We start from the raw sequence: 23,630 nt of genomic DNA, 5'->3' as shown, positions 1-23,630 counted from the left end.
GTATGTAAATAGTACAGAGTTAGCAAAGATTGTATAGCACTCGATTCTTAAGTCGAATAGCATAGGAATCTCACCGTGTGTACACAGCATTAGGGTGAGCAGTCCAAGGTCCTGAGTAGGAACCTTCATCGTTCAGCTGCTGGAGTAGCTTATGTCGGGTTGTTTATTTTTTATTTAACAGATGATGTTTGTCTTATGTACGTGGAGCCCTTGATAAATAATAGACTGGGTACAGAAGGAATGGTCATAAGACCATTTCGCTTTAGTTAATATAAAGCCCCTTACACAGGGGGCGATGGGGGAGCTGGTGCTGAGCCACACGCTTAAGCACAGACCGCTCAGCACACCTGCGGTGCACCGACGTTGTGTGCTGAGTAGCGCTTTGGCTATGCTAATAGGAAAGACCGTGCAGGCGCTGGTGACGTGCGGGAGTGATCTAGTCAGATTGCTTAGAAATGGGTCTAAGTGTGTATGCTCTGTAAGTTTATATCGCAATGCATGGCTAAAAACATTTGAATGCTTCGGTCATTGGGGTGTAAATGCTAATTAAACACATTGCCATATGCGCCTTTCTTTCATCAGCTGCTGCAGCCTACCTGTTTCAGAGACAGCTGTCCCCAACCCCTGGCTACCCAAGTCAGTACCAGCTCTATGCCATGGAGAACACCCGACAGACCATCTTAAATGACTACATCACCTCCCAGCAGATGCAGGTTAATTTAAGGCCGGATGTCAGCAGAGGACTTTCTCCAAGAGAACAAGGATTAGCTATGCCATATCCAGGAGCCCGAGGTGAGTTGTCCTTCTACAATTCTTATTTTTATCCGCTTACTGCCAAGTGCCTTTAATGAAGCAAGTGGATTAGTATTGGTATTTGTTATGGCACCTTTCAACCACACTCCGCACTAAATATATTATTATTCTTTGTTCCTTAAATAGGAATTATCGACTTAACCAACATGCCACCTACTATTTTGGTACCTCACCCTGGAGGAACAAGTACACCACCCATGGACAGAATTACATACATACCAGGGACACAGCTGGCATTCCCTCCCAGACCATACAACCCAGCTTCCATGTCTCCAGGTTTGTCTACTATTTAAAGAAATAAACCATATATATATATATATATATATATATATATATATATATATATATATATATATTCTCTTTCAATGGTCCTGGTGACACAGCTCAACACTGGGATGTAGGAGGGTCCGAAGGAGCCAGGCACCTATCCTAAAGTTTTAGAGGGTAGGCTCCTCCCCTACTGCATCCCTGGACTCTTCAGTTCGTGTTAGGTGCCCACTGGAGTGGGTGCTATTCTAAAGGGCTGCAGGAGCAGCCGAAGAATTAGAGTAGTTAGGGGATTTTTATTATTTTATTAACTTTTACCCTAGCTAGATAGGCACAGTGTGAGGATTCTCATAGTGAATCCTCACACTGCTTGCGCAGCAGGAGCTGACAGAAGCGCGTCCTGTCAGCTCACTGTGCACAGGGGAGACGCTGTCTGGTCTCCCTGTGCAGCGCTTATAGCCTTTTCTAAAAGGCTGCCTGGGCTCCGGAGTACCCTGAAACCGGCTCCACGCTTAGGTGGGGATCATGGGGGACAGGCGCTCCGTGATGGCGGCGGCCATTTTATGCGGAGCTTACACGCTGAGCTCCTAGATGAGAGGACAGCAGCGTTGTGACAGGCATGTTCCAAGTGATCCCCATTTGAGGGGGAGACACTGGAACTAGGAAATCCTACCTAAGGAGCGGCTTGCTGGGGGTGGTTGGCGCCAAAAGGTCACGGACCCCGCAGCAGCAGGGACCTGTGGTCTCTTCCTTCACTCTGACTTTGGCGCCTTTCAGAACGCTTGCAGCGGAGCTGAGCTGGCTTACTGATCCTGGCAGAGTGACTTGGATTTCCTGGGCATCGCTTCCCCGCAGTTGAAACCAACAGACAGATAAGTGATTGGGTGCATTGCCTCTGTATAAACGCTTGTACATTGTTTGCACTGTGTATACTGATAGATATACTTTTATCACTTGCGTCATGTCTGAGCATCAGGCTGTGGTTTTGGGGGAGGGAGCCCTTAATGCACTGAGCGCGTGCAATGTTTGCACACAAAAATTTGTCCCTGAGCAGATGGCCAAGGGGGGCTTATGTATTACTTGCGCTGATGTGAGACCCATGGGCAGTGATCCCCATAGGGCAGAGCATATGGAACCTGCGTGGGCCAGGGCCCTAGGCAGGTCAGTAAACGCTTTGGTGCAGCTTTTGGACAGGCAGAGTGATGGGCTGGTAGAATCACAGAGACCTATGCCATCATCTCAGCAGTCGTCTGGCTCCTTGCCTCTTACCCAGGCAGATCCTGCACTTATCCAGGTGATGCAGGATACTGCAAAAGGGATTAACAGGTTCAGTGAAATGCTGGACAAAATGGATGATGTGGCAGGGACCCCTAGAAGGTCTTATGCCTTAACTACTGTGGTAGATGAAGAGGAAGGAGAGTATACTGACATCCCCTGGGATCAGGGTGATGATTTGGAAGAGAACTCTGCTGCTGGTATAGAGGATCTCATTATAGCTGTGAAGCAGGCTTTAAAGCTGACTGTGGAGGATAAGACTCCTGTTAAAGGTGTTTTTAAGCGACAGCGGAAGGAGGCTGTTACTTTTCCTTCAGATGAGGGGTTACAGGAATTGTTAGAAGGGGCTTGGAAAACTCCTGATAAGAGGCTTCAGATGCCTAAGCGATTCCTTAGTCTGTACCCCATGCCAGAGTCTCATGCGGAGCTCTGGGAAAAGGTCCCAGTTGTGGACGCTTCAGTGGCACGTTTGTCCAAGGCTACTGTATTACCAGTACAGGGCGGTGCAGCTTTTAAAGATTCTGTGGATAAAAAGCTGGAGGGAAACCTCAAGGCTATCTTTGAAGGGGTGGGGTTTACCTTACGACCCCTTATTGCTTCAGCCTGGGTTTCTAAGGCCATGATAGAGTGGGCTGGTGAATTATGCACCATGCTGCAGGCTGACCCGGGTGCATTACTGCTGGCAGAAAAGATTAAGGCAGCAGCAGAATATGCAGTTGAAGCAGAGGAGGAAGCTATTAAAATGGCAACCAGAGTGTCCACAGTCTCCATTAATGCCAGGAGAGTGCTTTGGCTAAAAGCCTGGGAAGCAGACAATGAGTCCAAGAAGGCTCTGGAAACATTAGCCTTCAAAGGAAAGGTACTCTTTGGTACCGAATTAGAGGAGATTATAAAACAGGCCACGGGCGGCAAAAGTACATTCCTGCCGGCCTCCTCAGCAAAGCAGACGTCCAGATTTTCTGCTTTTAAGCCGTCCTTTCGGCCCTCCCCTAGAGGTGGTGCGTCCTTTCGAGGACAGTCTTTCAGGGGAAGGTTTCAGCCCTCTAGAGGCAAGACACAAAAGTCAAAATTTGGCTCTTTTCACAAGAAGCCTGCCAATAAAGGAGAGGATAAACCCTCTGCATGACTGTCAGGGGCTTTGCCCGACAGTGACAAAAGTGGGCGGGCGTCTCACGCTCTTCAGGGACGCTTGGGCTTCTCTAGACCAGGATTCCTGGGTGCTAGACATCATAACACAGGGTTACAAAATCCCTTTCAGAGGGCCACCTCCGAAGAGGTTCATTCCCACATCCTTACCAAAGGAGGCACGGCTGCGTACAGCTCTGGTGAGAGCAGCGCACTCCCTTTTGGAAAAAGGGGTGGTGACACTAGTCCCCAAGACAGAGTGGAAGAAAGGCTTTTACTCCACGCTGTTCCTGGTGCCCAAACCAGACGGGTCTTTCAGACCAATACTAAATTTGAAGTCTCTAAATGTTCATTTATGGGTAGACCATTTCAAAATGGAGTCTCTACGGTCAGTACTCTTGAGTCTGGACCAGGGAGAATTTTTGGCGTCCATGGATGTCCAGGACGCATATTTGCACGTTCCTATACACCCGGAACATCAGACCTTGTTGAGGTTTGCCATAGGAGACCTGCATTTACAATTCCGGGCGTTACCCTTTGGGCTAGCAACCGCGCCAAGGGTATTCACAAAGATAATGTCAGTAATGGCGGCGGTGCTGAGGCTCAGGGGAATCACAGTAATACTCTATTTGGACGATCTCCTGTTCAAAGCAGAGTCAGCAGCCATGCTGCAGAGTCACTTGGCAGAGGCCATCAGTTTTTTGCAGGCTCACGGCTGGATTTTAAATTTGCAAAAATCTCAGTTGGTACCGTCACAAAGGCTCCAATTCTTGGGAGTCATACTGGACACCCATCTTCATCGGGTATTCCTCCCGGAGGTAAAGGCCAGGGATCTGGTCACCCTAGTCCAGGAGATTCTCAGGGCTCAGAGCATTTCAGTATGGAGGTGCCTCAAGCTCCTGGGGAAGATGGTGGCGTCATTCGAGACGCTTCAATTTGCCAGGTTCCACTCTCGGAGGTTCCAATGGAACATTTTGTCAGCTTGGTCAGGAAACACTTTGACCATGAAATCCGAGATGATAGTGCTGTCTTCGGACACCCGAGAATCTTTGAAATGGTGGACAGAAGTAGATTCCCTTCAGTGGGGTCGGTCATTACAGACCTGGGACTGGTTGATAGTAACTACCGACGCCGGTCTCAGGGGCTGGGGGGCAATAGTCCTGGATCTCAGGCTTCAGGGCCTGTGGACGGCAGAGGAATCAGCGTTACCAATCAACATCTTGGAGCTGAGAGCTGTCTGGAAAGTCATTTCCTTGGCGGGAGACAGGTTACAGAACCTCCCTTTGAGGATTCAGACCGACAATGCCACAGCTGTGGCGTATCTGAATCACCAGGGAGTTACACGCAGCAGATTGGCCATGTGGGAGGTATCCAGAATCTTCCTATGGGCGGAACAGAATGTTCCAGCTGTATCGGCTATATTCATCCCAGGAATAGAGAATATAGAAGCCGACTTCCTGAGCAGGGAGGAGCTCAAGGAAGGGGAATGGAGCTTACACCCTCAGGTGTTTCACCAAATCACTTCGATGTGGGGAACTCCGGATGTGGACCTGATGGCATCCAGGATCAACCGTCAAGTGCCCAGGTTCTATGCCAGAACAAGGGATCCACTAGCGGAGGCAGTGGATGCCATGACTATTCACTGGCAGGGAGATCTCCTTTATGCATTCCCACCAGTACCAATGTTACCGAGACTTCTGAAGAAAATACAGGGGCAGAAGGTTCCAGTGATCTTAGTGGCCCCAGATTGGCCAAGGAGATCCTGGTACTCGAGGCTTCAGAGGTTGTCTGTGGACTCATGGCGTCTACCTCTGAGACCAGACCTTCTAAGACAAGGCCCTTTCAATCACCTGGATTCAGATCGATTGATTTTGACGGCCTGGCTATTGAAACCACCATTTTGAAAAGAAAAGGGTTTTCTGAGGCAGTAGTACAGACTATGATAAAAGCCAGAAAAGCTGTATCTTCGGCAAATTATTATAGAGTCTGGAAGACTTACATTCGATGGTGTGAGAGAAGAAAGGCTCATACATCTCATTTTAAGCTATCAAGAATGATGGAATTCTTACAAGATGGTTTTTCATCGGGCCTAAGCCTTCAGTCACTGAAGGTGCAGATTTCGGCCTTGTCCATCTATTTCCAGAAAAAGATAGCCATTTTGCCGGAAATTCAAACCTTTTTACAAGGAGTATCCAGGTTGAAACCTCCATACAAGCAACCAGTAGCACCTTGGGATCTATCACTGGTTTTGGAATGCCTTCAAAAGGCACCTTTTGAACCTTTAAGGTCGGCTGACTTTAAGTTTCTTACGTGGAAGCTAGTGTTTTTGTTAGCAGTAGCATCTGCTAAAAGAGTTTCAGAATTGGGAGCTTTGTCATGTAAATCTCCTTTCTTAATTTTTCATGATGACAGGGCTGTTTTAAGAACAGTGCCTCAGTTTTTACCGAAGGTGGTATCTACCTTCCATTTAAATCAGGAGATAGTTCTACCTGTGTTTCAACCCCCAGAGGGTTCTAAGAAAAGGGACAAGTTGAGAACTTTGGATGTTGTGCGTGCCTTACGCATATATGTGGACAGAGTGAAGAGTGTCAGGAAGACTGACACATTGTTGGTATTGTATGACGTACACAAGATTGGTTGGCCTGCATCTAAGCAGACTATTGCTAGGTGGTTGCGGTCTGTGATAGCCTTTGCATACACCAAAGTGGGTAGACCAGTACCGGCCAAAATAAATGCGCATACCACCAGGTCAGTTGCCACCTCTTGGGCGGTTCGACATGGGGCCACAGCTGAGCAGGTTTGCAGAGCTGCCACTTGGTCATCTGTTCACACATTTGCCAAATTCTATAGATTCCATGAGTTCGCGTCGGAGGACGCATCATTCGGGCGAGCAGTGCTGAGAGCTGCAGACCTGAGCGTACCCTCCCAAAGGACCGGCTCTGGAACGTCCCAGTGTTGAGCTGTGTCACCAGGACCATTGAAAGAGAAAAAGGGATTTTTGTAAGAACTTACCGTTCGAATCCCTTTCTCTGATATGGTCCTGGTGACACAGCGATCCCTCCCTTACGCTCAGTAAGTATGCCAGAAGTTTCATGATGTTCATGTTAAAATGGTTAAAAGTTAACAGTTTTCTGTTATAAAATGTGCATATAATATGTGCAGGCGTTTGTACTGAGTTAATGTATTCCAGTGGCTTTGAAAGATGAACTGAAGAGTCCAGGGATGCAGTAGGGGAGGAGCCTACCCTCTAAAACTTTAGGATAGGTGCCTGGCTCCTTCGGACCCTCCTACATCCCAGTGTTGAGCTGTGTCACCAGGACCATATCAGAGAAAGGGATTCGAACGGTAAGTTCTTACAAAAATCCCTATATATATATATATATATATATATATATATATATATATATATATATATATATATATATATATATATATATATATATATATATATATATATATAGTTTTTGTAGTTCCGCACTCCCAGCCAACAATGAAACAAGCAGCGGTGCTCCTTTAAGGCGACACAATGTGTCCCAATGTATAGCAAGGTTGGATATTCCAATAAGGGCACTCACCAAAAAATCATGAAAAGTTTATTCCGGGTACATTACCAATCAGGCATAGCAGTCTACGTTTTGGCCACCAGGTGGCCTTTCTCAAGACAGGTCAGCATAGACGTCCTCACAGTACAAGAGTCAGAGAAAGGCCACCTGGTGGCCGAAACGTAGACTACTATGCCTGATTGGTAATGTACCCTGAATAAAGTTTTCATGATTTTTTTGGTGAGTGCCCTTATTGGAATATCCAACCTTGCTATATATATATATATAATTTTTTTTCTTCTAAACTTTAGAACTTTGCAGTGAGCCAAATAATTCAGCAGTATATATTCCCATCTATATTCCTGGAAGTAGGTGCAGCTCCACAGTCTGACAGTCACCGTTACTGTGGTACAAAGCAGACTGCTATGCTGTGCTATGCTTCACCTCCCCACACACTGTAGTGTGATATTGAGCAGTACTGATCTATGTAACTAGGCAACTAGGGACCTATTTTTGCGCTGGTTAGAACTTGCTCGTCCCCAGCCAGGGATTGGCGAATGCGAAGCTCTGGGTATTTCAGCACTCTGCAGTGTAAGGGGTATTATGCACTCCACCATGTAGGAGATGGAGAACACAGCTGAGGCTCAATATACAGGAGACAGGAATATTGTGACTTTATGATGCAGGTTTAAAGTGCCCAAGAACGATGAAGTAACCAGCGTGGCTTGGTCCTTTGTGTATCTCTGCCATTAAGTGGTGGCAGTTTCCTCGTTTTATGGAAAATCTGGACAGCCCTGACGGAGCACTTACTATGTCCATAAAATATAGACGCTTTGGTTTTTTGAACACTTTATGCATTAAAACATTTATAGAAGCTTCTATCCATCAGTATCTCATTCTAGATCAAATCTAAGTATGCACTGTTACAGTATTTAGATAATGATGCCTCCTGTAATTTACACTTGTGTGCTGACAGGGGGAAGGCTGGCAAAACATGATTTCATAAAACATTGCGTAGATCGTGAGACACTACTGAGCAAGCATTGTTCTAGATTTACTGATATTTTTCCTACTCATTATTATATGAGCATAATTGCATTGGCCAGGCTAATGTGCTCAAAAATGATCCCTCCACCACACACCATACTGCTTTATATGGAGCAGTCTAAATCTCTCGGAAGTAACTATAGACTTGCCGTGGACTGTTTGTTTGATTTTTAACCTCACTTTGTATCTTTATTTTCCATTCATAATGAATTGGGTAACTCGGAATATAATTTCCCAGTTTATTCCTTAGGACATCCATCACACCTAGCTGCTGCATCCTCTGCCAATGCTGAAAGAGAGCGTGAGCGAGAGCGTGAACGAGAAAAAGAACAGCGCGATAGGGAGCGGGAAAGAGAGAGAGATCGAGAGAGGGAGCGCGAGAGAATGGTTGCTGCAGCTGCTTCCGCCCAGAATGAACATTACCTGCGGCCTGGTAAGTATAATTGCTTGGATACATATTTAACGAATTCAGTACGAAATCCCGGCGGTCGGGATCCCGGCGTTCAAAATCCCGACGCCAAAATCCCGACAAGCGGGGGACGTGGATCGCCGCTCCCCCCCCGCGGGCTCGCTGCGCTCGCCACGTAGCGGGCCCGGTGCCTTGCTACGCTCGGCACGCTAATTTATTCTCTATCCAGGGGTGTCGTGGACACCCACGGGGGGAGAAAGTGTCGGGATTTCGGCGTCGGGATTTAAACTGCATCCCTATTTAACATAGCGAGTGCCTTCTACAGTATATTTGTGTCTGGAAAATTGGTCCATCATTTTTAAAGGCTTTGACCTTTCAGTCTTTGAGCTGTTATTCCACCTGACGTTTTGGCTGAGTGTGATTCTGAATCCATTGTCAAACCAGACTGAAGGATGATCATTATGGATCTAAATGTATTCTCCTTTTAAAAAGCCCTGTTCATGAATCCCTTCCTCTACGTAATTACTGCAGATTGTTAACAACGCGCTTCTTATGTATGTGGGTGTGTTTTCTCTAAAAAGACTGTTTTCATGTACAGTGACAGAGCAGCCTAGCCGGCCAGGAAGTCACGGATATCTACGTTCCCCCTCACCATCAGTCCGTTCCCAGGAGAGCATGATACAGCAAAGGCCAAGTATATTACATGGAGCAAACGGGAAAAGTGTTATCACACCTTTAGACCCTTCACAACTAAGAATGATGTAGGTATTTCTAAGTGGCCAGCGCCTCTGAGAATTTCCCCTATTTTCTTAGTACAAATGTATGTGGTTGCATTATATATTGTAGCAGTTTTATTTGTATCCCACAATGTATTTTTAGGTCTTCATTTATAGGCATTTTAGCATGTAGCACAGGCATGTCCAAACTATGGCCCTCCAGCTGTAGTGAAACTACAAGTCCCATCATGCTTTGCCACAGTTTTGCTATTAGGGAATGCTAAAAGTATGGCAAGGCATGCTGGGAGGTGTAGTTTCACAACAGCTGGCGGGCCACAGTTTGGACATGCCTGATGTAGCATGTTCTTCTATCATCCTCTCTGAACTTATGTGAGCCCAGTTACATCCCTTCAGTTTGCAGTAGAGATGCGTTCAGTTCGTATACATCTCTGCATCGCCCCCACTATTACATGCACACAGTTAAACATTTGCCAAATATACTTAATCAGCATTAGCACTAAAGTATTAAGCTGTCTCTATGTAGGGAGGTTTGAGTTAATCAGTAATAACTTTTTTAATGGTTAAATAGATAAATGACTTATGACTGTGCAGGCTACAATTTTGGCTTGGTGCTAGCATGACGTTAAGGGATATATTTACTAAGGTACGGATTTTCAGAATTGGAGATATTGCCTTTATCAGTCATAGAATCGTTATTGGCTTCTGGAAGGTGCTTGATAAATAACTTGAATCTGATTGGTTGCTATGGGCAACCTCTAAACTTCTAAAAGTCCACAAATTAGTAAATGCCCCCATGAGTACTCTATATTTGACCTACTTCTAAAAGATATATAAAAGATGCCTTCAACTTACCACACTAAATCAGGTTAGAGCGGGTATGTCCAAACTGTGGCCCTCCAGCTGTTGTGAAACTACACATCCCAGCATACATTGCCATAGTTTTAGCCTACCCTAATAGCAAAACTCTGGCAAGGCATGATGGGACATGTAGTTTCACAACAGCTGGGCATATCTGGGTTAGAGGTTGGTGTCTTCTCATGTGGTTTGTTCTTCATGTCATCTGAGCCTGACCACTTCCCCAGATGACTTTCTAATCTCCATGTGGTTAGGCCAGCCCTGACTACACTCCAGAGCTTGTTATACTGTTAAAGGATTATTCTACATGGGCTAGATTGGTAGGAGGTCACTGGGAGAGATAAAGAGATTGTAGTTCAGAAATATAATGAAATCGTTCTATTGTGCAGGGAAACCGGGATTACTAATGCAATTAAATAAATTTAGTGAAGCCTTGTATTGTGAGGAATCAAAAAAACATTTTAAAGTGTACATGTTTTGTATAATGCCCTTTTTTTTTTGCATTCCATCAGGCCTCACAATCCTGGAGGGCCCTCCATCACCCAGGGAATTCCAGCATCCCGCTACAGCACAGCAGCCGATGCATTAGCTGCCTTAGTAGATGCAGCAGCTTCTGCGCCACAAATGGAAGTTGCCAAACCAAAAGAAAGCAAGCTGGATTCTGCCCGGTCAGAAGAGAACATGGCCAGGCGTGCAGCATTAGAGCAACAGCAACAGCAAATGGAATCTGAGCGTAGACTGGTACAAAGCCCATACACCTCCTCCAGCTTTTCTAGCAGCAAGTCACAAAGCCAGCCGTCCCCAGCTGTGTATTCTGAAGCTGGTAAAGATAAAACTGCACATACCAAATCACGATATATGGAGGAGTTAAGGACGCGAGGAAAGACCACCATCACTGCAGCTAACTTTATTGATGTCATCATAACACAGCAGATCGCCTCTGACAAAGATGCTCGTGAGCGCAGTTCACAGAGCTCTGATTCCTCCAGTAGCTGTGAGTGGACATATTGTCAAGCTATTTTATGCACAGTACATAACTAATTATCGTTCAGTCTTAGGGAGAATTCAATTACATGCGGTCATTTACCAAGGGGAAAATTGTGGTGGTCTGAGTCTATTCAATTACAGCCTTTTCTCCTAACCTGGTAAATGACCCTGCTAACGCACATTACCCCATATAATTCAGGATAACTTCCCAGACCTATGGTTTAACACATTTGCTTATTTATTTTCTAGCCTGCTCATACTCAACTGCAGGATGTGGGCTGCCACAGGCACTAATTGAATTGACGCGGGGGATCATTTACCACTTGGGGGATATTCAATGTTTGCTGATATTTTTACAGTTGTATAGATCAGCACGCACCTATTCAATGTGGTCATTTTCAACCACATTGAGTCCGGTGCAGATTACACTTTTTAAAAACTCAAATCTGCTTTGTCGTCTAGATTGTCAAATCTGCATCCATTTTTGAATAATCCATGTGTATTCCGACTGTGGGCATATTGAATTCCGACTGTCAGATTGAGTACGAATTGCCAGATAATCCGAGAGTCGGAAACAACATTGAATATCCCCCCTTATTAATTTTACACCTAAAGGGGGAATTCACTTAGATACAGTAATTTACTAAGCAGTGTATTAACTAAATTTGAAAGGTAACTAATATAAAATATGTAACTCACCTAGTTTTGAATTGAATATTATTGCCCACTTAAATACAGCATTCAGTGCACTTTGAAAAGCTTTGCCTAGGCAGTTTCTCTTACGCTATTATTGGGTTATTCAATGTCCGCAAAACTGCGAAATAGCGGCCATTTCCACAAAGAATAGATGGAATTTTCATTCCATTTATTCAATATATTTCCTTTTTTTCCGATTTTTGGAAACAATCCCAAAATTGGTAAAGCATCAAAACCACATCTTTTTCCATGGAAAATTTGAAAATTTAGCAGCCGTTTCCGCAAATGCAGACTCGGCTTTTCAAAGAGATGGATCTGCAAACGCGAATCACGGCGGTTTCCCTGGCAAAAATGGCCAGGATTGAATAGTGAAATCCCCTTATTTCCCTGCAAATTGGAAATAAGAAGCATTGAATACCCCTCTTAGATGGAGCTGTCCTCCTAGCCATATATGTTCTAGTTTTCCAAATATTTAAATGCCTCGGACTAATTGGTGTCACCTTAATCATTTTAAAATATTTATTGTACTCTTCAGAGCAATAACATTCAATATCAAAAGCATAATACATTATAGGACAGAGTAAGCAATAGTTAGGTTACATACTGTATGTGACAATTCCTTAACCTGACAACGGTAGGCACCTCCCTCTCAACTTACATAGAAAAATCGCCCATATGACTGACTATTTTATTTTTAGGGGTTGATTTTGGAATTGCTGCCTAATAGGCATTTGCCTTATGACTAGATGAATCTTTATAGAGCAGTGTCACATGTAGACTATTCCTCATCATCTTACGTGTGTCTTTTCATTCCTTTTCTGTTCAGAACGCGTGTATGAGAAGAACTCGTATGCTTTTTTTTTTTTTCATTTGCATAATCTCTGGCTGTCAGATCTGGCAACAACTATTTATTACCGAGCAGTGGAGCATACATAGCAATTGTGATGCTGAAGAGATCTGTACAAAATACAGGACCAAGGGGGAGTATCAAACTTTCAAGAGCTATAAAGTGAGGAAGTTGCCTATAGCAACCAGAATCTATCATATAGCACAGTATTGTATACAATAACTGTTACAGTCTGGTTGCTAAAGGCAATGTTTCCACTTTATCTCCCTTGAATGGGGTTGATACAGCTCACCTCCCAAGTTGGGAAAATACTGGCTTAGAACCTCATTCTAAAGATACCCATACATGGTGCGATCCTGCTTTGTGATGCGCGCTCGCACATATCGCACAGCACAAAATATATGTGCAGCACGTACTTTTTGGACTAGATCGCACCTAGTTAAAAGTCCAGGCTGCTTTAGCACATCGCATGCAGTTTGAACTAGATGCGATTCAATCTAGTTCAAAACCACATGGTGCGCGTTGCTCTGTGTATGGGTACCTTTATCCTGAAAGTACATATGTAAGTGGCTTACCACCATTCTCACTTAATATATGATCAACTGTAAGGCAGTTAGTAGATGCCTACTGCAAATGTTCCGTTTTGTTATATTTCAGAGCTCTCAGTTAAACAAAAAAAAAGATTCTCCAGACAAAAGTGCCAATCATGACACGTATAACTATTTCTGATAGTTTCACCTGTGCTGTGTACATGAAACTGGGAACACATTTTTTTTTAAATATTTATATGATTTCTGCAGTGTCTTCCCATCGCTTCGAGCCTCCAAGGGACACCATAGAAGTTATCAGCCCAGCAAATTCACCAGTGCCGGTACAGGAAAAAGAGACCTACCAACAAGAAGTCACTAAGCCAAGCCAGCCAGAAAGTAAGCATCCTGCAGGCAGCAGACCGGTTTCCTCATAGTATAATAAACCTGTATAGACCCTCTCAGGTTGTACAGGTTTCCCTCTTTCAACTGTAATTTTTCTCTTTGATTCAGATGAAAGTAGCCGACAATATGAAGGACAAAGCAGTCGCTACCGGACGCAACAAGAGTCCCCTTCACCGCAGCAGCCAGCACCGACACATGTGCCTCAAACTCATAGACTGATCACTCTAGCCGATCATATATGTGTAAGTGTTTTTAGTGTGTACGTCTAGAATATTCATGTTTTCCACTGTAATAGTTATTGGTTGTCCATAACTTAGTTCCAGGAATTGTCGTAGGTGTCCCTTTACCTATTCTAGAATCTTTGTTTTACTATTAACATACAGTGGTAACTAACTACAGCTGTATGGAACTGCCAAAAGGTTATTCTAAACATGCTGTAATGATCCCCAATATTTTGGTGGTGTTGGTCTTATTTTCTGTTTTATTTAGAAGTGTATAACTCCATATCTTTGCCAATTTCTTTTTTCTCAGCACATTATAACACAAGACTTCGCCAGGAATCAGTCCGCCACCCAGGCTTCTCAGCAGCCCCCTACATCAACATTCCAGACCACTGCCCCACCATCAGCCCCTATTCGGTCCAAGTCATCCAACAGGTTCAGCCCTGACTCGCAGGCCCAGCCTATGCACCATCAGCGGCCGGCTTCTAGGGTTTCTCCAGAAAACATGCCTGACAAGCCTCGAGGAAGGTAATATTATGCCAAAGCTCTGTTGTGGTTATACACTGTGTGTGTATGAAGGACTGTGTAAAAGCGCACATTCTGGTTTTGATATATATTGTGAATTCTAAGGCAAATAGAGATTTTTTTTTTTAATCTTATACTTTTTAAAATTATGGCATGTTAATATCACTGCACATTGGAGAATTAAATGGACAGTGAATGTGTAAGGTGATATTGGTATGATCTTAACAACTTTACATATAGCTGTTAAATGGATGGAAAGGCTACAGGGTTGTTTAAGTGAAACTGATTTGCCAACAATTGATTCTTGTTTGTTAATGTGGAGCCATTTCCAGAGAAGCTAGAGTAGGCCGTATCCCAATCATGTATACAAATCCGTCCAATGTTTTCTTTATAACAGGCCTGGAAAGTCACCAGATAGAGGGCACATCAGTGAGCCGTATGAGCCTGTATCACCTCCACAGGTCCCAATCATGCATACAAAACAGGATAATATGATGTTAATGTCCCAGAGACCGGAGCCTGCTGAACAAAGGTAGGATATCACAATAGGCTTGCCAAACTGTTGATTTTGGACTATCTGGTACCACTAATTACAATGCAGAAATCCCCAATTAGCTAATTATTCACAGAGAAATCACACAACCTGTATATATTGTAATGTTATCCCTGTTCTCGCTTCATTCGAGAAAATGTTAATTACTATAGGATTAATCAGAGCATTCCTTGTCAGCGCATTGCATTTAAAAAGCTTCCTGGTTGCAATTAAGTGTTCCCATTTGTTGTCTCATCCCACCGCATTTACTTATCATCTCCTTTTCTTCCGTTTGCATAAAAATGGCAGCATTCATTCACATTTGCCCTTTAGTGGATGTGTCCCTCCCTCCACTTTATTGTTGGGGATGCCTTCAGAATTTGTATAGTTCAAACACTACATTAATTTCATAACTAATCTAATGCAGTAATACACCAACTTCCTATATAGTAACAACCAGTATTCTATGTAACCAACTCTTGCCACGTGCATTATATATATATAAATATATAAATATATAGCCACAGGGGCTCCGGTACACTGCAACTGTTGCACCAATGGTCGTTCTGTCTCTGGGCTTACAAGTCACAGCTGGTAGTTTTGATTCATTTTCTTCTAAACTAAAAAACGTACACCACTTTCAGTAATCCATTGTGTATGTTCCTTTATTCTTCTTTTTGCACAGGACTGACTCTCGTTCTCCGGGAAATATTAATTATCTCCCATCCTTCTTTACTAAATTGGAAAACACCTCCCCAATGGTGATGTTCAAGAAACAAGAGATTTTTCGTAAGTTAATCTCCTCTGGTGGCGGTGACTCTGACATGGGTAAGTGGGACCTTACTATCATCTCCCTTCTCTGTCTGTGGGTTGTCCCTAATCAAATGTATTCGAACCGCTAATACTCCGCTAATAAAAAGCCATATGTTTATTCTAACTTTTCTTATAAATGTACTTAATACAGAATGATTTCCACCCTCTGTGTATTACTTAATGTTTGATAAAGATGAAATTACCAGTATAAATAAATGGGGCATTTACCATTTACTAACACTTTTAATATATTTAGTATGTTGTTGTTTTTTTTGTTAATAACAGAGGATAAGGTAAACTATGGTACGGTAGGAGGTTGCAGTGATATCTGTTGTGTGTGGATATTGGCACACTTCACATCAATATTCAAGCACTAGGGCAGTGATGGGGAACCTTTGGCCCTCCAGCTGTTGTTGAACTACATATCCCAGCATGGCCTGCAACAGTTGTAGTATGGCCATATAGCAAAACTGTAGCAGAACATGCTGGGATGTACAGTTCAACAACAGCTGGAGGGCCGAAGGTTCCCCATATCTGCACTAGGGGGTGGGTAACAATACTAAGCAGCACTGTTCAAAACCGCCATACTGTCCGAGTTTTTGGACGTTGTATTAAAAGCGACAATACTTGTAAATACAAGTCACCCTGTTTTGTATTGTAAATAACTGCTCTTTAAGGGGGGTATGCAATCGCCGTCGAGCATCTCCCGTAGGGGAGATGCTCAACGGGCCCTATTCAATGCTGTCTTCCCCGACAGCATTGAACAGGGTTTCCCGGCAGAACGAGCCCGACATCTCTAGCTGTCGGGCTCGTTCTGCCGGGAAGTGACGAGCTGCCGGCTGCAGCTCGTCACTTCCCGGCCGCAACTCGCGGCCACGCCCCCTTCTCGTCCCGCTGCAGGCGGGACATTGAATCCCGCCTGCATGTTCTCGGTCGAGCTGACCGAGAACGGGACCGGGTCACGGCGGGCGAGCAAGCTTGCCTGCCGTGACCTGAAGATTGAATACCCCCCTAAATCTAGGGTCTGAAACTGCCACAGATGTGGTCGCTTTGAAAAGCGCTGCTTAGTATATGTACACCCAATATACAGTATAACTCTTCTGGCACCCATTTAGGCAGTTTCCAATAGCATGTATTGTGTATGTGATTAGCAGGGGACCCCTAAAAGCAGATAATGGCCACTTCACGCTTTATCATAGTGCAGTGCTAGAACTGAATCTCATTGATAGTGCTATAACTATGTTAGTATTGCCAAAGGTATTTTAATAATTATATCTTTTGTAGGGAAAATAGTTTTCACACATCTCTTGATGCTTGGTCGCTAATTACAGTGGGGTCATTTCTCTGAGAAGTGTTTGTAAATCATTGACCAATTTGTTGATTTAATCTCACTTCTCAACCACTGACCAGTTGATGGAAGTAACCATTACTGCAGATCTATGATATCATTGTTGTTTATTCTGCCTGTGTGATTCTGCTTTTTAGGTTGCTAGTTATTAACCTTGCCAACAGTTTTCTATTTAAAGTATTGCCTCATCTGAGCTTTCTGAAAGAATATATTTGTATAATGCAAAATGCAGGAATTACATTTATTTTAAATTGCAAAGTTTTATTAAAATTCCTATATACCGTAATAAGAGGATAAGGCTGCTCCTCGCCCCTATGGGGGGTTGGGTTGCAATGTGGCAGCCTCTAGATGGCGCTGAACAGAGCACACAACCTCTAGTGCTGACATGTTTCCTCATTATGACGGAATGGTAAATATTAAAACATATAAGGCTTGGGGAAAGACGGAATGGTAAATATTAAAACATATAAGGCTTGGGGAAAATGTATCAAAGCTTGGAGAACTTGCCAACCAATCGGCTCCTATAATTTTACAGGCTGTATTTAAAAATTGACAAGTTAGGAGCTGATTGGTTGGTATTTAATCTCTTTAGACTTTCTTCATCCTTTGATAAATCTTCTCTTTGGATGTAGTATAATTCCAGTCCTTTGGTGAACTTCAAATATTTAATAATAATAATGCGTTTTTATGAAACTAGAAGTATAAATTGGTGGCTTCTGTCATCACTAGCACATGTCAGCATTGTTACAGTAGAATCCATTTTCATGTTTAAATCCCTAACACAATACATTGTTTATAGTGCTGTTGCTGGTTTAAACCCACCACTGAACCTTTATTAAATGTTGGTTTATATGAAAGCGCTACAAATACTGATCTAATAACCATGTAATGCTGGCCATGCACTGAGCGGTTGGTGCAATAGTACAGTGTGACACTGGTGAGCGCCAGCACTGAAGAGTTTTCACATAGATCGGTGTTCATGTTCCTATACACAGCAGACATCCCATTGATGGAGCATGAAGTCAGACTCTCCTTAACATATAGGGGCAGATTTATTAAGCTCAGTGAAGTGATAAACTGCCTGTTTTTTATCACCGGCCAATCAGCTCCTACCTGTGAAGTTACAGGCTTGGTTTGAAAAATGACAGGTAGGAGCTGATTGGCTGGTGATAAAAACCAGACAATTTATCACTTCACCGAGCTTAATAAATCTGCCCCTAAATGTTTTAGAACTTTTAGGAGAAGGATAGCTCACAGTTGACTGTATATGTAATATGCATACAGTGGGAACTTTTTATATATTCGTAGATTTATGTGAATCAACATTTAACTGGGGGATGGGGTCTACCAAAGCTTTGTCAAGGAGGGACTCACAGACCTTTCTTCCCCTCAGTACGTCTTTTGTCTCTGCAGAGGGCTCCATGGTCCTATACCCTCAGCACATTTTTGTTCACGCTCCCTGGGTGATGGAGCCAATTTAGCTGCCCTCTAAATATAGTTTCTTAGTAAAACTTGTTTTTTTGTTCCTGCAAATTTTATTTTTGTTTTTTTTTATTTAGTTTCCCTTTTTATGTATAAAAATATTTTTTGCATACAAAATAAGGTAAACGAATATATTTGCCTCTGCCCTCATCTCCTACTGGTATTTAGTGCTGCTTACGGTGTCATAATTGAAAATTGTTAATAAAATCTGGATGTATATATTGCAGCAGCTGCTCAACCAGGAACAGAGATCTTTAACCTGCCAGCGGTCACTTCCTCAGGTAAGGCTTTATCATTGACAGATGTGCTTATTATATCTGTTTATATTTTTATTCTAATGGTGTTTTGGAAAAATTTTCTTGGGTTTCTTTAAGCATGTGTGGTACACTTAATATACCCTGAAGTGAGCCCTTTGGCAGCACTTACGTTATTGGGGAGGGCAAAACGGATGCAAAAAATCCCCAATAACTAGCGGGGCTCAGCAGGTGCTGCAGCCCTGTTAACATGCAAATCTGTAATCTTTTCACAGATTTTCTGTATTAAAGCCCAATAACATATTAAGTTAATGGGCGTCAAAATAGGGTTCAGGTAAAAAAAGGTCTGAAATTGAATTACCTTAGGTGATAAAGCGGGCTATTGACTTCTGCCCAAACTTTTTACGTTTTTTCTAGGCAGATTGCTAAAGCTCTTACAAATGAAGAGGCAGTGTTGCCCATAGCAACCAATCTGGTTTTGTCTATCATTTTTTAGGATGTAGTTGAGAGTTGCCCATAGCAATCGGAATAATCTGATTGCTATGGGCAACATAACCTCTTTTCATTTTTAGACACTTTAGTACATTCACCCCTTAGTGTTTATTCCTCGTCATGGTCTTTATGTAGGATGTACCCTTGTTAAGCCAATTGATTGATTATTATATAATGATCTCAGGTAGACAGTTTAGCAAATCACTAGGAGCTAGTAATCTAACAAGGAGCTTATAAATACAGCACAAACTGTATGGTTAGACTTCTTGGAGATAAAAACGCAGGAAAGACAGCCGGGCAGGGCGCTGGGCAGGAAAGACAGCTGGGCAGGGCGCTGGGCAGGAAAGACAGCTGGGCAGGAAAGACAGCTGGGCAGGAAAGACAGCTGGGCAGGAAAGACAGCTGGGCAGGGCGCTGGGCAGGAAAGACAGCTGGGCAGGAAAGACAGCCGGCCAGGGCGCTGGGCAGGAAAGGCAGCCGGCCAGGGCCAGAGCCTGCAACATGCGTGTCATGTATGCGCCACCCGCACAAACGCATAAACATCGATTCACAGTCTTGTGTGCGGGGACAAAATCATTAGATGGCCTGTGAAGGGTGCCGTTGCCTGGATTGAAATGCCTTGGCAACTGCACATCCCACCCTTTTGCATACAGTAGGATTGACCCCTTTGGATCTTAAGACTTCTCTGTGGAATGTATTATTAGAGGGCTGTCGTTAGGGATGTCACTCATGTAATATAGATGCCTTCAGCTAAAGCAAGAATTCAATATTTATTGTTCTTTTCACAGGAGCTATGAGCTCTCGAAGTCATTCCTTTGCTGATCCCGCCAGTAATCTGGGTTTAGAGGACATTATTCGCAAAGCTTTAATGGGTAACTTTGATGACAAATCCGATGACCATGGTGTCCTGATGGGAGTAGCACAAGGCAACTCTTCTGGGTCTTCAAGCAGTGATGGTCGCAGAGAAGAAGCAAATCCATCCCCCAATTCAGGTTGGTATTGGAGCACAAACTCGGAAAATGCAAAGCTCTAACCTTCTCTAAAAACATATCCGAAAGCCAGATTCTTACAGAAGAATGGGACTGGGGTGATACAACTATGTTGCAGACATGGAAAAACATTAACTAAAATGCATTCATCCTTCTCAAGAAGTTACCTTTAATCATCTAAAACGGTACTAAGGAGTGGCATTGTAACCTCAAATCAGGGTGCTTCCCTTGTTGCTCCCCCCGCAGGTAATATATGGAGGTCATCATTCCATTCTCTTTTGAAAGGGCCACAATTCTGTTCACTCATAGCAGGTTTCACCTGCACCCTCATAGCAGGTTTCACCTGCACCAATGATGTACTCTCTCTAATCAGCCCTTTCAGACTACCTTATATGCAAAGTTCTCCATGTTACAGGCGGAGGAACCACCAAGCAAAAGCTGATAAGTAAATCTGGCAGCCGCAAAATGAAGTCCCCCATTTCTGGCAGCCAGGCATACATGGGGGCTGAACGGCCCTCTTCTGTCTCCTCCGTTCATTCAGAAGGAGATTACAGGCAGGCCCCAGCGTGGGCCTGGGAAGACCGACCTTCTTCCACAGGTGAGAGTGAGCACAACCCAATCGTCCGGCCCTCGCACAATACAGTATTCCAAAATGTCTTTAACAGAGGCTGTGAACAAATATGAACTTTATCTAAAGCAGGTAGGCCAAATAGGTTAATATTAGTGCATTTATGCCTGATTTGTTGTATGTATGTTAAGAAATGATACGCTTAAACCTTGTCTAGTATTGTCATAGCTTGGCATCGCATTAGAAAGTTCCATCAGATTTATGCTGACTAAGATACATACAACATTCTCTTTGCACTTGGACGATCTCGGTTGTGAGACTACATTGGCTTTTATTTGTAATCTAGCTCCCTATTGGTTAGTTTGATCAGCTTCCACCACAGTGATGCTTCGGATATGACTGTGCAAGCAGTCTAAACGGGGGCCCAAGAACTGTGCAGGGCTAGAGACTCCACATAATACCACTTTCACACTTCCTTAAAAAACGGTATTTTGAAACGGTATTTAAAACGGGTCTGAGCCTTCACATTGCAGTAGTTTACCGTTTTAAATACCATTCACATCAGTCAACCCTATCACAGGCCTGTAATCTGTTTTACTAAATACCGTTTCAGAGCCATTCTCACTGCATATAAAACGGCTCTGAAACGTGTAGGACTCTGCTTTTTAAACATTTTGAAATACTGGTTATCTTTAACCGATAAATGAACTCTGGTGCTTTCCCACTGCAGCCTTAAATGTTTTAAAATGGAAAATAAATGTCAATATACCGTTTAACAAGTGCAGTGTGAAAGGGGTATAAGAATATTACACAAGTGTGAACAGCTGTGGCGTGTATACACATTCTATATGTTTTGAAGTATCAGTGTTTAGTACAAAACTGTTAGCTGCCTCTGCTTGAAAAAATTGATTTCTTAAAACCTGAATTGTAGTTCTACTGCATTGAACTCAAGTGTTTTCACAGCAATTAGGGGGTGATTTAGTTATATGTGAAGTTCTGTGCACGAATAGTGGGTAATTACAGAATCTTTGTTTTATTTCTCTTTTTTTAAACCCTCTATGGCAGGGGTAGCCAACTCCAGTCCTCGAGAGATTCCAACAGATAATGTTTTCCAGATCTCCTCACAGAATAGCAAGTGAAGTAATTAGCTCCACCTGTGGATCTTTTAAAATGTGTCAGCGAGTAATGAGTGCACCTGCGAGGTGATCTAGAAAATGCAAACTGTTGGTAGCTCTGGAGGACTGGAGTTGGCAACCACTGTTCTATGGGGTGGAAGCAAAAATGAAAAATATTTTGCGGACCAGCAAACTGCAAATATGTTTTCCAACAAGGTTCTGACTAAACCCAGAAGCTAATTCAATGCTTATTGTTTGTCTGTATCTTATCTTAGGGTCCACTCAGTTCCCCTACAACCCATTAACTATGGGAATGCTGAACAGTACTCCTCCATCATCTATAGCTTGTGCACCCCCATCCATGACGCAGAGTTCTGCTCACCAGCAGGGCAGGATATGGGATCGGGAGCCAGCACCTCTTCTCTCGTCGCAGTATGAAACCCTGTCTGACAGCGATGACTGAAACACTTTGGAATTACAGAACTGCATGTCTGTGGGTTCTAACAGCATTGTCTCACATCAGGGCTTGGAAGACTTTTTTTTCCTAAACAGAGCCACAGGCTGAGCAGCAAGATGGCCACTTTCCCGCACAGGGAACTAGAGAGTCGTGTACAAAGCATAAAGGATATCAGCCTGCTTTATGCAGGCCTGCTGGTAGCAGAATGTAATTAGTAGAGTTAAAGTTCCACATTAATATGTAAAGAAGTTTTAAAAGGAGAAGAAAAAGTGGATTATTGGACATCTACCAATTTTCAGCTATTTGTAAAAAAAAAAAAAACAAAAAAAACATAATGTCTTTAAATCCTTATTCTGTAAATATTTGCAGTGTTTTTTTTTTTTTTCTTCTTTGCTCTGGTATGGTGTATGTAATTAAATCAATGCTCCTGAGGATTTCTTTTTGTCTCCTGGATGATACTGAACATTGATTGCCAGCCCTAATTAATTGTCCTGCACCTTATAATAACTGGCCAGGTTTAGCAGTCATCAAACCAAGTTTTGCTTAGAAAGAGCGTCAAAAACTCACTTTTTTTTTTAATATCCGGGAAAGGTGAGAAGGAATATTAATTTTAGAAACATTAATTTCATTTTTAACCTGAGGCTTAAATGCTGAAACTTGTTTAAAAAGGATAAAAAAACCAAACTTTTTTTATTAATATATATATAATTTTTTTTTTTTTTTATCAGACCTACATCTGAACGAAGCTTTTCTGCACTAGCAATGACCATTGCAAAGTTGTGTCTGTGAATTTAAGGTTCTGATAGTTTTTATCCTTTGGGGGAATATATTTCCTGATTTAGATGTATGTGTATAAACCGGATTGTCACCAATTTTAAAGACTTGACAGATTGGTGCAGTAGATGATTTTTTTTTTCCTTTATTATTATTATTTTTATTTTATTTTTATTTTTTTCCCCCTCACAGCTTTCATTTAATTCTATACATGGATTGTAATAAAATGTTTTTGCGCAACTCCAGATTTCAGTTTATTATTATGATGCTTATGTCTGACATCACCAGTAATCTGAGATAATCTATTACATTGTATATTTTGTACATATTTCATCCATGTTACAAACATACTATCATCTATCTGTCTGTCTGTATGTCTAGTGTCCGTGTGACTCTGAACTGCCATCTGTTGGCAGCAAGTGAAAGTACATCTACTAGCTTTCGGAGCATTTGCTTCGAGCGGGCTCACTGGTATGTTATATTTGCTTCACCCGAGTGCCAACATCTCTGAGAGATGTGAAAAATGTC

The 23,630-nt window shown here is 42.9% G+C and overlaps 1 protein-coding gene across 10 annotated transcripts in view; it reads left to right on the top strand.

The window, feature by feature from the left end:
- Positions 1-23,342, top strand: part of NCOR1 (nuclear receptor corepressor 1) — a 131,113-nt gene extending 107,771 nt beyond the window's left edge. For 6 of the 10 annotated variants that reach the window (XM_083172391.1, XM_083172393.1, XM_083172392.1 and 3 more), the window contains 14 exons: positions 583-792; positions 940-1,089; positions 8,308-8,502; positions 9,077-9,239; positions 10,583-11,064; positions 13,401-13,526; positions 13,641-13,774; positions 14,064-14,281; positions 14,676-14,810; positions 15,496-15,638; positions 18,681-18,734; positions 19,988-20,191; positions 20,604-20,786; positions 22,147-23,342. In XM_083172391.1, the coding sequence (XP_083028517.1) occupies positions 583-792; positions 940-1,089; positions 8,308-8,502; positions 9,077-9,239; positions 10,583-11,064; positions 13,401-13,526; positions 13,641-13,774; positions 14,064-14,281; positions 14,676-14,810; positions 15,496-15,638; positions 18,681-18,734; positions 19,988-20,191; positions 20,604-20,786; positions 22,147-22,334 (2,585 nt within the window). In that variant the 3' untranslated portion in view covers positions 22,335-23,342. The remainder of the gene's footprint in view (positions 1-582; positions 793-939; positions 1,090-8,307; positions 8,503-9,076; positions 9,240-10,582; positions 11,065-13,400; positions 13,527-13,640; positions 13,775-14,063; positions 14,282-14,675; positions 14,811-15,495; positions 15,639-18,680; positions 18,735-19,987; positions 20,192-20,603; positions 20,787-22,146) is intronic. The other 4 variants (XM_083172390.1, XM_083172397.1, XM_083172398.1 and 1 more) reach the window with 2 other exon arrangements.
- The last annotated feature ends 288 nt before the right edge of the window (positions 23,343-23,630 follow it).

The sequence above is a fragment of the Crinia signifera genome, chromosome 2 (assembly GCF_055691185.1).
Source record: "Crinia signifera chromosome 2, ASM5569118v1, whole genome shotgun sequence".
NCBI classification, from domain to species: Eukaryota; Metazoa; Chordata; class Amphibia; order Anura; family Myobatrachidae; genus Crinia; species Crinia signifera.
Note: the sequence above shows the minus strand (reverse complement) of the source record. Positions and strands in the feature narration are given on the sequence as shown.